This window comes from Phaenicophaeus curvirostris, chromosome 9, assembly GCF_032191515.1.
Source record: "Phaenicophaeus curvirostris isolate KB17595 chromosome 9, BPBGC_Pcur_1.0, whole genome shotgun sequence".
In the NCBI taxonomy this organism is placed as follows: domain Eukaryota; kingdom Metazoa; phylum Chordata; class Aves; order Cuculiformes; family Cuculidae; genus Phaenicophaeus; species Phaenicophaeus curvirostris.
In genome coordinates this window covers 37260031-37276021 of record NC_091400.1, presented here as the reverse complement: position 1 = coordinate 37276021, position 15991 = coordinate 37260031, and the positions used below count along the sequence as shown (strand labels likewise).

The 15991-nt window shown below is 40.6% G+C and overlaps 1 protein-coding gene across 5 annotated transcripts in view; it reads right to left on the bottom strand.

Moving 5' to 3' along the window:
• PCDH15 (protocadherin related 15) overlaps positions 1-15991 on the bottom strand; it is a 599860-nt gene that overhangs the window by 18709 nt on the left and 565160 nt on the right. For all 5 annotated transcript variants that reach the window (XM_069863953.1, XM_069863958.1, XM_069863956.1 and 2 more), the window contains 3 exons: positions 11948-12124; positions 6057-6275; positions 2574-2684 (listed from right to left, as the gene is read on the bottom strand). In XM_069863953.1, coding sequence (XP_069720054.1) covers positions 2574-2684; positions 6057-6275; positions 11948-12124 — 507 coding nt within the window. The remainder of the gene's footprint in view (positions 1-2573; positions 2685-6056; positions 6276-11947; positions 12125-15991) is intronic.

Here is a 15991-nt window from a genome sequence, read left to right as displayed (position 1 = left end):
GAGAGAAATAAATGATTCTGAACTTGAAGGAAACCCTCCAGTAGAAAGCTCATGCAAGATGACAATAACCTTTATGCTACTAAAACAGATTATTTCAAAAGCTTCTCAGGTCCTCTCTCACTTCACATGATGCCTCTCAAGGATGAGGTTATCCTGCAATCTTTCTCTGTTTATTTACAGGTATTTTAATCAATACGATTAAAATCAATATAATGAGAAATATCAGCCCACCAGTTTGCAGCACATTTCTGTAAACTGAAAGAACTGTACCTGCCTTGCAAGGAATTGTAAGCAGCAGAGAAGAAAGATTTTGCTGGCATCCAATTGTGAGATCTTAATTCCATGAAAGCAAACCTCTGTGCATGCACTCAGTGTTGGCTTTCTTTGGTTTTTTTTAAGGTAGTAGGGCTACTTGGCTTTAGAAATAATACCCTTCAAGTTCAGCAACCATAACTCATCTCTACTTACAACAGTAAATGTCTTTCCTGTACTTGATCAATGGATATGAGTTGCAGATAGCAAGGTTTAATGGGAATTACTGAAAGGAATATTAACTAGCTCTTCTACTCGCTACAAATATTAAGACAATGAAATGAGCTTACTTACTGATGCCTACGTATCCAAAGACAGGGAAAAATGAAAATTATGAGACAAGGCAGTTTTAAAACTCAAGAGCTTAGTTCCATTTCATTTGCTATAAACACCAAATTAAGAAAACAAGACTCAAGACAGCATCACAAATGAAAGATGACTGTCTTAGGACAACTAAAGACAGGAAATATTGTACTAAAATCCATGAGAAATGTTAATAAAAGGTTATTTCCCAGATGAAAATTTCCCAAGGCATAGCACTGCCTTGTAAGTCAAATATTTGACAGAAAAAACCCCAGAAAATTTCTGATTATTTTTATTGGAGCACGTTATTTTCTTTAAAATCCTAAGGATTTGCATTTCTATTTTAAGGATTTTTAGTAGTTTTATATTTAATCGGTTCCTTACCATAATGGAATATTTTCTCTCAGGTGTCTTTGTGTACCACAATGGACATATCTTAGCTGTACAAAAAGACATCTGAGAGAAAATATTTCAAATATGGCATCTTTTTTGTAGTAATGAAAACTATTTTTAGTAAAAATGTTTATAAATCTAATCCTTCAAGTCAATACTGCAAATATGTAAACTTGCACCTATATGTTGCTGTAATAAAACATAAAAATATCTTTACAGGTAAAAACCCAGCACAACAAGGCTTGTTCTGGGTTTAGCATAAAGCACTCATCAATACAAAATGCAGATCCATCCATTAGGATATCCAGTTCCCAAAGATAATGAGCTTTATATCACTACCGTTAAAATTAGTAGAAGTCAGTTGTAAATTCAGTAGGAATTCAGTTAGATGCAAAAGAAAGTGGAATGTTTCCCAGCAGGGCTCCTCACTATACGTGCAAGAGTGCGCAGACGCCATCTCATGTGGATCACAAGCATAACTGATCACATTCAAAAATGCTGCTGTCAAACACACGCCTTTCCTGACTCCTGCTCAAGTTGTGTTCTACTTGAAGCTCTCCTCGCTTCAGGCAGAGCTCCTTTTTACCCAAAACAGCTCAAGCTCTGGAATTATTCCATAGGCAGAGACTGCACTCAGGTGGCAGAGTTGAAGCAGCAGTGACACACTCTGTAACGCCCCCTCAACATTTTACAAAGTCAACCGCAGCATCTGTAAAATTTCAGCTTTCTTAGCAAACCAAGGAATGGCTGAAACCAGAGAAGCAGGGCAATCCTCAACAAGACCAGCAGCTCTCTCTCTACCTGCCTCTAGATGTATTATTAATGCTATGTTCTTCAGCATTACTTGGGTTAAAAATATAAATGTAGATGGGTAATCGGGCCAAGCTTGTCAACAAAACCCTCTAGTATGATACATAAATTAATTGGCTACTCTCTGCCCTGATATTCTCATACTGAGACCTAAATTGTTGTTGGAGTCTATAAACACAGGTTTCCAGAAGCATGAAAAGGTAGACATCTTCGCACTTTTATTAGTTTATGAGTTATTAGTTCATTAGTTATTGAATTATCAGCGGGTTCTCTATTTTGATAGTTTCTTTAATTTCAATATTCAAACACTTCCAAATCCAGAACAGAAAAACCCCTACAGAATATTTCTTACTACAGCAAATGGCAACTTTGGGACAGCAATTTCATCGATGTGTTTAGTCAATGCCTTTGGAAATACGTGGCAGGCTTGCCCTGGTAGCAAAGGTCTGCCGTACGCTCTCGCTCCAGAAAAAATAACATCTGCTTATATCCTGATTTTTGCCAACTGAAAACCTGCTGAAGATTCCCCCATGCACTACAAGAAATCCCCATTAGCAGGTTAAAGTGTTTTTTCTCTCCTTACAGAGTCCTCCTACTTATTTTCTGGATATCTGAAAATCCCAAGCAGCTGTGGAAAGACCCCTTCATGTAGAAAAGACTTTTTAACCCAGACCGCATAAAGTGATATTCCCAGAAAGGGAATCACGGCTTTGGTCACTGAACAATTTTATTGAGGTATCACAAGGAATACTCACATGGTGCTGTCACCGAGCTCTTCATAGAGGTTATTGGCAGCGCTGCTTGCTGGTTTGCCTGCTGGTAAAGCCATCTGGATTCTTGCAGTCTTTGCACATTCAGCCTGTCGCCTTTGGTAGGGAAGGAGAAATACTCGTTAAAAACACTCCATACCCTAACAGAAGCCAAGATGCAAAGTTTTCCATGTTTTCCCCTGCAGTTTTCAAGGCATGCCTATGATTTTCCTTCTTCAAAGAAAAGTTATAACATGTTGAAGCTGCTTTTTATTTTCAGCTCTCCATTACTTGTTCTTTCCTGGTGGAATCCCAGAGCTGCCCCTGGACAGAAAGCTCCCAGCCAGCAGTCACAGCCACAGAAGGTATTTCCCAGGAAATAATGGATATGCCAGCTTTAATGCTGCTCTCAGTAGGAGGTTTATCTACCTGAGACCAACAGCGGAGAGAGTAAGCTCTTCGGTCAAGGGCTTCATTCAAGTGCCAAGAAACTAATTTTAAACAAAAGTAATCTCCGGCAAAGTTTGACTTATCACTTACAACTCCCTTCTTATTAGAGTTGGCTGGGGAATTCTGTTTCAACTAACAGTTTTCTTGAAATATCTATTTTCATTATGGAAAAATTTTGTATTTTCAATCTAGAAAACTTAGCCCCCCAGACATGTAGCAGCGGGAGCGCCACTGAGATGATCCACCTCGCTTTGCTTTGAGGGTGGACAGCACATGATCATTCTTAGAGAATACTCTCTCTACGCACAAAAGCTTGGCATGTACTCACCTGCTTGTGTAATGCCACATACAAGGAAATATTTACTTTTTTCTCTGCAGGAAACGAGATGTCCTGAACCAAGGCATCTTTAATGTCTGCTAGCATGCAATAACAACACACTCCGAGTAGCCGTAACCATATAAGTAACTTTTAACCTTGCCCTGCAGGGTGTTCAGGAACAAGTTGGAACAGAGTGAGTAACTCTTACTGAATGCCAGGTACCCCTCCTCCTTAAAAATAAAGACTGTCAGTATTCCTATGCAATCTGTTAGAAACAAAGCTGAAAATAAGTACTTACTCTTTGAATCTGTTTTGTTATGCAAGAAAAAGATAAAGAGATAAAAAGGAAGGTTAGGCAAATTCAGTTTAACAATTTTCCTGAAGAGAGAACCTAATAGGAGTAATAAACTAGATGCTACTTAATTATTCCATACACACACACACACAGAAGAGCAAGACGTGCGAACGTGAATAGGCCTCATGTTATTTCTTTACCAAGTTGACTCTTAGAGGACATTTTTTATAACTGTTTTCTTATTCTAACATGTTTCAAGAATACTATAGAAAAAACATTTCAGTAGTGAAGGAGTGTTAGTTTTGGCTTTATTTATTTGGCTATATATTTGTTTGTTTTATTTTATTTATTTGTTACTTATTGGCTTTATTGTTCTATGATTCTGTGATTTAGAAGACATCAATCTTTATGATAAACAAGTAATATATTATTTATATATATATAGCTACCTCACAGGGTTGTACCAGATAGTGTATTTCAAAGACACTACTTAATAGAAACAAATAATAATAGTTTCTGGCTTGTTTAAAAGTCATAAATGTAAGCAGCGAGCTGCACTTTGACAGTGATAATTTTTCAATTAAATGATTTTTCTTTTCAGTAACTACGATCTTTGTGAAATTCAGTCAGCTGATCACTGGTCTCACTGAAAAATGGACCTACTGCACATAAAAAGTTTTACCAGTGTGAAAAAAAATAACTTTTCCATTATATGTGCCATAAATATGACAGTGACATTTATCCTGCTACAATCTCGGAGCACCTGCTTTGCCAGAACTGTATCAGGAAAAATCCTGAAACTGCTTTTAAAAATGAGAAAAAAGGCTGTAATGCCAGAACAGTTAGGCTGAGGACAGCTTTTCATGTTGATATTAACAATAAAATTCCTTTTACTTTCTTCAGCACTCTTCACTGATAAATTTTCCCTAAAAGCATAGTTTATTCACATAAATCTGCTATAAATTCAGCTCCAAGAAATACTTCTAGAAAACAAAAATTGTATTTTTTATTTTTTTTTATGAAATGAAATTAGGCAGATTCCTCAGAGCTCTTAAGAGAGACTGATAATCTTTTGATAATCTAATAGATATAAAAGAAAAATAGTGCTTTGAGATTTCTTAGAGAAACAGGTAACCGCAGCAACATAAAATTAATTGTAAGTTTGGGAGAGTAAATCAGGTTCGAGACACTCTGTTGTCTCAATGTTGCGGAATTGGATAAAGCTCTTTCAACCTCCTTTGCACTCCTTTGGTACAAATTGTTTGGAGAAACAGGGATGTAAATATAATGCAAGAAACATCCGATAACCATCAAGAAATGGCTCTCCTTGGCTATTTTTCTGATATCACTAAGGAGAGTGGGCTTAGGCCAGCACTGTTCTTTCATATATTGGACTCGATGATCCAAGAGGTGTTTTCCAACCTGGTGATTCTGTGCTTCTATGATTCCTCCCACAGACTGATGCAGCACTGCAATAGGAGCCTGCGGAGGCACCTCATGGCCCTCAGCACAATGAAGGGAGTAGACACCAAAGCATTTTTTTGTAGAAACAAATAGGAAAAACAAACAACAATCCAGCAGGGCTCTGGGAAGTCCTTCCTGTATGGTCCTGTGGAGCACAGATTTTCCATAGGGCCATGAATATTATCAGAGGGCTGGAGCACTTCCCATTCAAAGACAAGCTGAGAGAGTTGGGCTCAATTAACCTGGAGGAGAGAAGGCTCCAGGGAGACCTTAGGCCTTCCACTAGTTAAAGGGGTCCTAGAGACAAGTTGGGGAGAGGATCTTTACAAGGCACTGTATTGATAGGATGAAGGGTAACAGAATTTGTTTGCAATGTTGAGCCTTTTATTAGTCTATTAGCCCAATTACTTAAACCTCTTAAGTCAATAAAAGGTGAATGAAAATATCAAGAATGTTCTCTCTGGTGTATGATAACTTAAAAGTCACTAAAATGGCACAAAATCAATTGTTCATGAAACATTTGCAATTAAGCACTACATAGCTAGGGAAAAAACCCCAAAAAACAAAAACCAAACCTGTGAGTATTTTAGGATTTAAACAAAAAAAGTTGAGTACACTTATTTTGCAACTTCACGGGGGGGAGTGAGCATGTAATTCAGCTCTGAATCTACATTTGCATTTCAAACAACTGGCTTTTGATCTTGTTTTTCAGCACATATTCTAAAAGAGTTACTGCAGCACAACTTGAGAGACTACAGCAGGATGCACTTCCCATGCGTCATCTCTTTTCACGCACAGCCCCATCAAGCATTGTCCAACCCTTATGGTGACAGGGAAAATATTTTCCTGTATAATAATTTCCTTTCAATAAAGAATGATTGTCAAAGCAGCTCTGCTAAGAAATGCAGCATCCCTACTACATCCTTTTGCTGCTAACACAAGAAGGAAGAGGAGTACTTACTGTTTGTAGCTGACCATAACTATTAAAATAGCCGGCATACAGCAAAGGATGATTATGACGGCCAGAGCGAGTAACGCGCCTTCCGTGTAGCCTACAGCTTGTGCCTGCTTCTTGACGTTTGCTACCACGTCCGGGGTGCGGATCTCCAGGATGCGTCCGCCCTGCCCCAGGTATGGCTGAAACTCCTTGTTGATATCCAGCAGTTTGCCATCCAGGAACCTTCAACATTACAAAAGAAAAGCATTACAGCCAAATTCATTAACTGCGTTTGAATTACTGCACGGTTGGGTTCATAACTACGCTCTTTTGATAAATCATATAACTCTTCTTTACGTGTTTAAGATTATTAATAATCCCCCTGTAATCTCCATGTCAGTCATAACTCCAATGTACTTGACACCAGAACACAGTCGACACACTAAAACAAGAGGTGCACTGAAGCTTATTCTCATTCGTAGGGGCAAAAAAGTTCTCCACGGCACTGGGAGCAGCATGGCCAACGGCTTGCTTTATTGGGATTTATTCTGTAGAACATTTTCTGGGTATTTGAACACCAGTCCCTTCCTGCAGTGTAAAGACCAGCAACGACAGCTCACAAGACACAAACCAAGTATAGACGGGGCTCTAATCTGTTTGCTGTACACTAGATGTCACTGGTGCACATTCTATGCCCTCTGAGTTGGCAAAAGCGTTCAGTGATGACAGCACTAAATCTCTGGGACATTTTAACAATCCCTCAGTTAAAATTCTGCTAGCATTTTCTTGACAAACCCTATTTTAACAGGTTCGTAACTCAACCGTGCACATTTACTCCATGATGAAACACGACACATTGTGCAAAAGCTTCGGACAGGGTAAGCATTTTATTTTTAATGGTAGACGTTTTCCACTTAATATATGCAGGAGACATTTTCTGGCTTCAACTGTTTTTTATGCTCCGATAAATCAAATCCTTTTTCATATGAAAGATAAAAAAGGAGGCTGATCATTTCAGTCTGTAAAGCTACCTAAGTGGCCTCAAAGTCTTTTAGGAGTTTGTGGCAGAGGGCGGAAATAACGAAGCACATTTCCTATTCAGATCCATATTTTGGTGCAACCAGACAGATTCCTGATTAGAGAAAAAAATGGCAGGTCATCAGTGCCAAGGAAAAGTATGAATCTCTCGTTGCATATCAGTCTTACAAAGCAGAGGACAGGGAAAAATCCACATATCTTGAGAGACACATGGGTTTTCCCCAGCTGGCAATGAGAACATAGTGCGGCTGTTATGTCCATGCCTTCTAAATCACGTCTTTGTTTTCCAGCCAAATATTTTGCTTGAATGCAAATACGTGGGCTTGTGGAGGTGAGGCAGCCCATTCCAAGTGGCTTGGTAGTGACCATGCATAACCTCTGCATGCGCTGTTGTTGCGCACTTTCGTTGTGCTACAAGAAGATGCTGCATTTCCTAGAATCACTTTTCTTTCACAGATGATTGGTGGACACATCCTGACGTATTGGAGTGACACCTCCCATAGATGATGATGGGAGCCTCAGATAGGAGCTTTGGTTTAGTGGGGTTCACTTCTTGCAGAAATGCAGCTCTGTGTCTGGTCACAAGCGTGACTTTGCTCAGCTGCTGATGGGCATTAGATGTCTTGACTACCCTTTCCTCCCAGCTCCAGTGTTAGGTCAAGCACCTTTGGGACCTCAACACCACTAAGACTCGTGCCTGGCTGCCAGTGCCAAACAGGAGGAGTCACCATTGATCCTTGCCTGTATCCCAGCAGTGTTCCACCTCTGAAAGGGAACAGGTCACTCTGCTCCACTCTGTCCCCAGTTTGCCCCTGCAAGTTCTTAAAAGACCTTCATAGAATAATCATAGAATCATAGAATAACCAGGTTGGAAGAGACCCACCGGATCATCGAATCCAACCATAATAGATAATTCATAGATAATTGTTTTCAAACAGTAACAGGTTTTAATTCTATTAAAGTCAGGGCCTCCAGTTCTGTTTTATAAGCAGAAACACAGCAGGGTGTTCACAAAAAGCCCACTTAAGAAAAGCCACAGGTATCTTCTAATACACAATAATTTTGTAAGCTGTGTTTAAATCACAACTGGCAGAATTCATGTGCTAAATCTGTGCTGTTCGTATGGTTCTCTCTTCTGTATATATTCTGAAAGTTTTGAACACTTGGCTGAATTTATATCTCTTACTCCTAATTAAATTTTTAAAACAGGGGTCTCCAGCTCTTTCTGACTTCTTGATATTTAACCCATCATATTCAGTTCATTAAATGATCCTTTCTCCTATCGATCTCTCTTCTACTAGGATCTGGAGCACATGCCTGGCTGGCAGGAGGATGCTTGTGACTCCTGGTTATGAAGGCATAACCATTGCTACTGGGTCTCGTGAATGGGGCGGGAAGAACATTGAGACATCCCTCTGAAGATCAAAACTCCAGGAAAGGTGGTCACAGAAGCAATTTAATTTTATATTTGGGTCACCACCCGAGCTAAGCCAAATCTTTTGAGGTTCACCCACTTGCTAGTGAGAACTTGTTACCTTGAGCTGCCAAGCTACAAAACTCTCACTTAATTTTTCTCCTTACTTTAATAAGCTGACACATACTCACCTCTACCCTAAAGCCACGAAAGCATTCCCCAGGATTTGGCTGATTTAAATATTTAAAAGCTTTTGAAGAGAGACAAGAGAAGAAGAAAAAAAATCGAAAGCAAAGCTGAGTATGCAGGCACATGGAGCATTTTAATGAGATTGCTTCTAAGCCCATACCCACACATTTTCTGACCAGGCAAATGAATAACCTTCCCTTCACATTCGAAGCTCTGCTTTGTAACTTTCTCCTGTGTACTTTGCCAGACACACAAACATCCCTAAAAAGACATTATTATATTTTCAAAGGGCAGAAAAATGAAGAGGGACACATTTTCTGCCCATAAAGAGGATCTGCATCAGAAACAGATCCTTTTTATGGTGCTGAAAGAGCTAACTGCCTCCATGCATGGATACCAGCTCAATTCCACATACTACTAATAACATATTTGGAGAGAGCTTTGCAAAGTGAAGAATAAAAGGGTGTCAGGATTTTCAAATGTCATCAAGGTCATATAAATTTTCCAAACTCGGAGAGCACTGAATAATGCCCTTTCGACCTTGAGTGTTTCTAACGGCATCCCACACTGGCCGTTCTCTAAACTGGCTATGACTGGAAGAAAATACTGACCTCAATGACTTTACCAACTGTAAAAGTGGAAAAGTACTGAGAAAGAGGTATTAAGATACTCTGGGTGTAAGGCAGTGCGATACATTTTAATGAGACTAGTTTGGGAGTGGGCTGGGGTACAACAATCATTTACAGGAGCACTGCAAGCAGAATTACTGGCACTTTTCCTTCAAGAGAAGGGAAAATGGTTATCTATCAGGGATTTCTGCTGGCTTCCTGCCAGGTTTTGTTTCCACCTCAAAAAAGTTTGGAACAAAATCATAGACACCCCATTTTAGGAACGATCAGCAGCTCTGGCAGTGGACAAATGAATAACAACTCCTGGTGTGCCACTAAGACCTGAAAAGAAGGACCATGGAGGCAACTACAAACAAAAAAGCTGGCCAGATGAAGAAGGGGGCTGCACTGCCCCTTTATCTGCCACTGCTCTGAAAACTACTGCTACTAAACTGCTTCTGATATATATCTTTCTTGTTCAGAAAGTGATGCTGGAAGACCACAGAGGGTTCACAGGAAATTTTAAAACATAGTCCACAGATCAAGGAACTTCCCTGCCCCTCCAAAAAAATTTAATAGGATGATGTGATCATAACCTTAGACCTTAGTGGGAATTAGAAATCAATCAATCTAGAACCCAAAGTTAGAATAAAAACCCCCATGACTGAATCTAGACAAATGAAAAAAAAATATTTGTCAGTAAAAATAATTACCCTGCAAAAACAATATAAAGAGAGCAGTTTATTGGATTTCCTTGAGCAGTTGCTTTGCTGAAAGACATGCTCAAAGCAAAACTAATTTCGGGAGTTCCTATGGTCTTTATAATAGGTCAGACTGATCACTGTGATCTTTCCCAGCCTACAGAGTCTGAATATATGCAGACCTTTAGCACACTATAATCCACCTGTACTAAATTACGAGCTCAGAAGAACAAGCCCCTTTTCAATTACGGTCCACTGAGATGGCTCACAGCATTTGCTTTTTAGGCTGCTGACTGACATGCTGCTTTATACCATTATGGAACAGTCTGGTCTAGTTATCATTGAGATAAAAAGCAAACACCAAGGTGAAAGACATGCAACCCCCCCAAAAGATAGTGGCAGCTTTAGAAGAAGAGGCCGATTTGCATTTTCATTGCTTTGAATCATATGGAGAATGATAAAACTCAAAAAATACCGTTTCTAACAAAATCACTGCATGGCCATATCGATATGTCGGCAGCTGAAAAAGTTGAGACAGTTGAAGTAGGTCTGTCTCAGAACCTACTTCCCACTAGTGCTAAATCGGAAAAAAAACATGTAAAGAGATTACCTTAATTTCATTTCCTTACCAACGTAATCTCTGCCTTCTGTTTCGCAGGGCAGGGAGTCACCACTGGCCCCAAAGAAGCAGCGTGTCAGAATGATATTCCAGCAGAGCTCTGTAAAGGTGCAGAAGCTCAGACCCCCAATCAACCTGCTCTGCTGCAGAGACCAGAGCTGGTCCACCACAAGAAGGATGTTGAGGATCTGGAGCGAGTCCAGGGAAGAGCAACGAAGCTGGTGAAGGGGCTGTAGAACAGGCCTTATGAGGAATGGCTGAGAGAGCTGGGGGTGTTTAGCCTGGAGAAGAGGAGGCTGAGGGGAGACCTCATTGCTCTCTACAACTACCTGAGAGGAGGTTGTGGAGAGGAGGGAGCTGGGCTCTTCTCCCAAGTGACAGGGGACAGGATGAGAGGGAATGGCCTCAAGCTCCACCAGGGAAGGTTTAGGCTGAACATTAGGAAAAAATATTTCACAGAAAGGGTGATTGGGCACTGGCAGAGGCTGCCCAGGGAGGGGGTTGATTCACCTTCCCTGGAGGGGTTTAAAAGACAGGTGGACGAGATGCTGAGGGACATGGTTTAGTGATTGATGGGAATGGTTGGACTCGATGATCCAGTAGGTCCTTTCCAACCTAGTGATTCTATGATTCTATGATTCACTGCAAACATTCTGTGCGTATGATCAGTCAATAAAAAGCTGTCGCTTATAGTTTATGTGACACTAGAATTTAACTGCTAAATTGGAAGTTGATTTACCGATCAGTTATGAATGTAAGAGGCCTGTCTGCTGCTCCTCCCGAGCTCCTCTAGCAGGTGGTGGTGTGCTGATCTGTCTGCTCAGCCCCGTGGGCACTTTAAGCTCTACCAATCACCTGCATCTAGACCTGGGTCATGCCCCGATGTCTACGCTTCAGACTAGGTGCACACCACCTCCGGTTTCCACAAAAAAAGAAAAGCGCAAGAGATGCACTGCAAATAGAAACTGCAGAAAGCTTGAAGGTCAAGGACTGGAGCACCAAAGCCCTAGCTTGGAGATCACAGAGAAGTTTTGATACATAGAAAGTAAATTCCTTCAGAGGAATTGGAACGAGAAGCTCCTCTACAGGGTGGACCAAGTGTACCGCAAGCTCTCATGGTGACGATGTCTAAATTGCATGTACTGGGGCTGTTCAGCTCAATGCAGTGTACCTAGCAGAGCTGTGAAGTCCCAAGTTGTGCCTAGGGTAGGTGCAGGGGCATACACCAACTGTTTCAACAGATTTTTCTCTTCCTGTTCCATTGAACCACTTGCTAAAAGGGACAGACCAACAGCTTTCCAAACAGTCCATAGAAAGAGAGGAAGAGGAAATAACAATATACTTACTTAAAAAGTTCGTTCCTCATTATAGCTCTATTTGTCTGTGGGTCGATTGCGTAGACCATGAGGTCAGACTTGGTATAATCTTCTTCAGAGTACCCATCCCCAAACCTCCGCGCCCCGATGGATTCCACCACAACCGTGGCACCAGGAATCTGATCTTGGACATAGCGTTCCAAAATCCTAGAGACGAGACAAGAGCCAGAAAAATGCAGTGATTTATTTGAGCTGATCAAGAATGACAACAGCCTAAACAAGATACTAATAGACAAGAACCACAGGCTTAGAAGGACAGTAACCTTCAGAGCACTTCTAAAAAATCTCTGCTCTGATATAACCTTCTAAATGCTGAACTCTTGGGAACAGCTTAGCAGTGGTAGGAGAGGTCACTAGAAATAGCATCCTTAAGTCTAGCTCTTTGTATTTATGACATCAATTGAGTTTTAAGTGGCTCATGGGAAACACCATCTATATTTCACAAAAAAACCCCTGTCATCCTTTTATTAAGCTCTACGATTTCAGAACTCTTCAATTGAAGCCTTACACAGGGTGCATACAATAAAATTTCGTCCACAGAAACAACTACTTCGACCATTTTTGGTGGGATATTTCATCTGGCCTTCCAATCCAGCACAACATATCAGCTGCCAGAGTACCTGCTACTCCAAAAGGCACGAGTACATTTTACAGCCATAAGAAAGTTGGAAGACTGAGGTGACAAACAGGAAAAATATAAAATAAACTGCAGAAGTTCTACAAGGAGAAGAAAGATGGGTTGATAGAATTCAGCACCACCTATGCCCAGATAACAGGGGCATAACAACAATAAACCAAACCAAATCTGTTCCTTCTCCAAAGAGGAGGATTCATCACAAGTTGCCAGAGCACAGAACAGCACACTCCGTGGTTGTGTATATGAATCACAATGTGCCAATACATGAGATAAATACAGTTCTGGGGAATTAAAATTTATTACAGAGGGTGATATCTACTGGTCATTTTATTAATTTTTGTCATGTGACCAATTTTCTTTATTACTGAGTATTCTTTCTTTTTTGACAATCGACTCTCCACAGATATCTTAGTTTGTGTTTTTGCAAGCCTTTGTTTTAAATTCAAAATCTCATTTTTGTACAGTTTTCCATGCAGAACCATTTATAGGAGAAGTCCTAGCATCTGACATTATTCCTGAAATATTCAAAAAGGCAAAGGGAGAAGGGCTTTTTGCAGAATGCCCCTTCAAACAAACAAAACATACTCATGCCAGGTTGAAATGTCTTCAGCGTGCTGACAGAAGCACCAAAACCATGGAGAAAGGACCTCACTAAGCAGTCAGAAAGTTTACAAATAAGCACACTTGCACCTCAGATACGGAGAATTTGTGGGAAGTTAGAAGCATCACTCACTACTGCTCTAACAAACTTCTTTGCAAAGGACAATACTTTAATAAAGACATAAAAAATGGGAAGAAAAGAGAAAAAGGGAAGAGCATCTTTGCATGCCAACTTGCTAACAGTGTGATGAGGTTTCCAAACTGGGACTGAGAAGGGTGCACTTCAGACAAAAAAACCCCAGAGTTGAATAAACAAGGACATGAGAGCAAATATCATCAGCACTTCAGACATGGGAAAAAAAGGATGGAGAAATAAACAAGAGAAGGTGGAATTCTAAACACTCCATCAGAACTCCGAGTTATGGGAAAACATAAGATTTTCTGGGCGAATTTGTGTGATTGGAATATCAAATCAGAAAGCGATAGCTGAGTTAGGAAACAAAAACAAGGGAACGAGTGGGAACATGCTGCCTGATATGTTAAGAAAGCACCAGGGTGTGAAGGAAGACAAATCTCTAAAAAGGACATCGATGACTTTAAGAAGTCACTTGTTTTAAACAAAATCTTTTGTAGTTGCTGAGGTTACACTTTGCTGTCGTTTTTCTCCTGACACAAGATTTCCAAACTACAGTAATGCTGTCAAAGCAGTATCACCATCTCATAATTTTTCAACACCATTGATTCACATTTATCCATCCAGCTTCTCTGCTCTTTCTGTGAAAGTTTAGCATGCCCATAAAACAGAAGCTCTTCTATAAGATTTTGAAAAATCGAAGTCTGTCAGATCCAGGTTCTAACCTAGCAGTGAATATATATTATTAATGCAGAGCCCTTTTTGTAGGAAGAACAAAACCAGGAGATCGTCTGACACATGGCTAGTCGACTGGTGTCCTCTAAATATGCACTCCTGTTGCTCACAAATATGGTAAACTACTCATCTCTGCTTTTGCCACAGGCAGCTACGGTGATAATCTGTCACAGGCACCTCAGTAATAATAATTCTCCAAGCTACAACTTGTCAGAGCAAATCTGGGATATGCAGATTACTACAGAAAAGCCCCAAACGTTATGTGAATGCGAGTGACTAAAAGAAACCATAACCACTTTCAGAACTCTGCTTTGCACAAGGATTCGAATAGAGTATGTAAAAGATTTACCTCCCTCATTAGCACACAAACAACTTCTGTTGCTGGGGGGTGTGTCTGTACTTTTGTTTCCTTGCAAAGAACTATTATTTCACCAAAGACAGAAGTGCCCTGTAAGGCTAGGAGGTTATTATGTAGGGTCATTTTCCACAGAACTGATAACAACCTTCCCTCTTCTCAGAAATTCCTGGCAAGGTTTCTGCTGGAACCCACTGTTTTTTGAGAACGTCTTTGCCTAAAACGTGATTAAAATTGAAAAACAAATAGCATAGTACTTCCTGACTATTGGAAATAGGTATATCGCAGCCTTTGGCTTTAACTGCAAGAAACTCCATGAAGCACAGTGGAGTGACTGCAACACTTAATCCAAAACACACAAATTGCATGTTTAGGTTGAAATACAAAATATAAGTGCACTGCAGACTCAAAACTAGCAATTAAAGAAAGCACTGAAAAACAGGGCAGTTCCCCACAGAGTTATTTGAAAAATCATTCAGCTGTACTGTTTCAGATAGCAGCCACCTGCTTGTAGTATGACTCACAACAATCAATGTTTAAAATGCATATTTTAAGTAACAATAGCATCTACACTTCTACTGTATCTATCAGCAAAAGTTAGCTTAGTACTAGTCTGTCACTTGTTAATGCAAAAAGGACAACTACCATCCTCCCAACAGTGGCCTAGTGAGGGGCAGAACCAGCAACTTTACAGGTGACGAGGCTTTCCTGCTGCTCCAACTCCATTTTTGCTCTGCAGACGGACTGTAATGAACAGAAATGCCTCACAGGGCATTGTTATTACCAAACCTTTCAAACTCCCATCAGTGGCAACAGTGAAATTAAATGAAGGACAAGATTTTTAATGTCATTGAGGACATAAAGTGGCCCTGAATATCCTGAAAACTCAGTGACTTCTTCATAGACTCATTAGGTTGGAAAAGACCTTTGAGATCATCAACTCCAACCGTACCTGTCCACTGCTAAATCACATCCCTAAGCACCTCATCTACCCACCTTTTAAGTACTCCCAGGGATGGTGACCCAACCACGTCCCTAGGCAACATCTGCCAGTGCTTGAGAACCCCTTCAGTGAAGAAGTTTCTCCCCATGTCCAATCTAAACTTCCCCTGATGCAGCTTAAGGCCATTTTTTTTTTTTAATCTTTAGATGCAAAGGAAATGGAAAGGCAAATAAATCCAGGTATGCTGGTTTGCTGAGCTGTGGCTTGGCTGGTGGCATTCTGCTTCCCAGAACACTCTGAAACCAGCTGAGCAAGTCCCCAGATCTGGGGTTAAGGCACCACATTTCTGGGTTTGATATCCATGAGCTGATTGTGCACCTGAGGCACCAGGGCAGGGCTGAGGCTGCAGCTTCCCGTCAGGAGCAGAGAAGACCCTGCTGAGCACAAGATGAAAATAAAGGCTCCACCCTGGCCTCACAGCAACACGCTGTTTTCTCCCCTCAGCTGCATGGATCTGGCATGCCAGATGGATGGGAGAGATCCTGCTCCTGGGAAGGATGCAAAGGACTGCTTGGAAGATTCTTTGGAAACCAATGTGGAAGCCTGCAGGA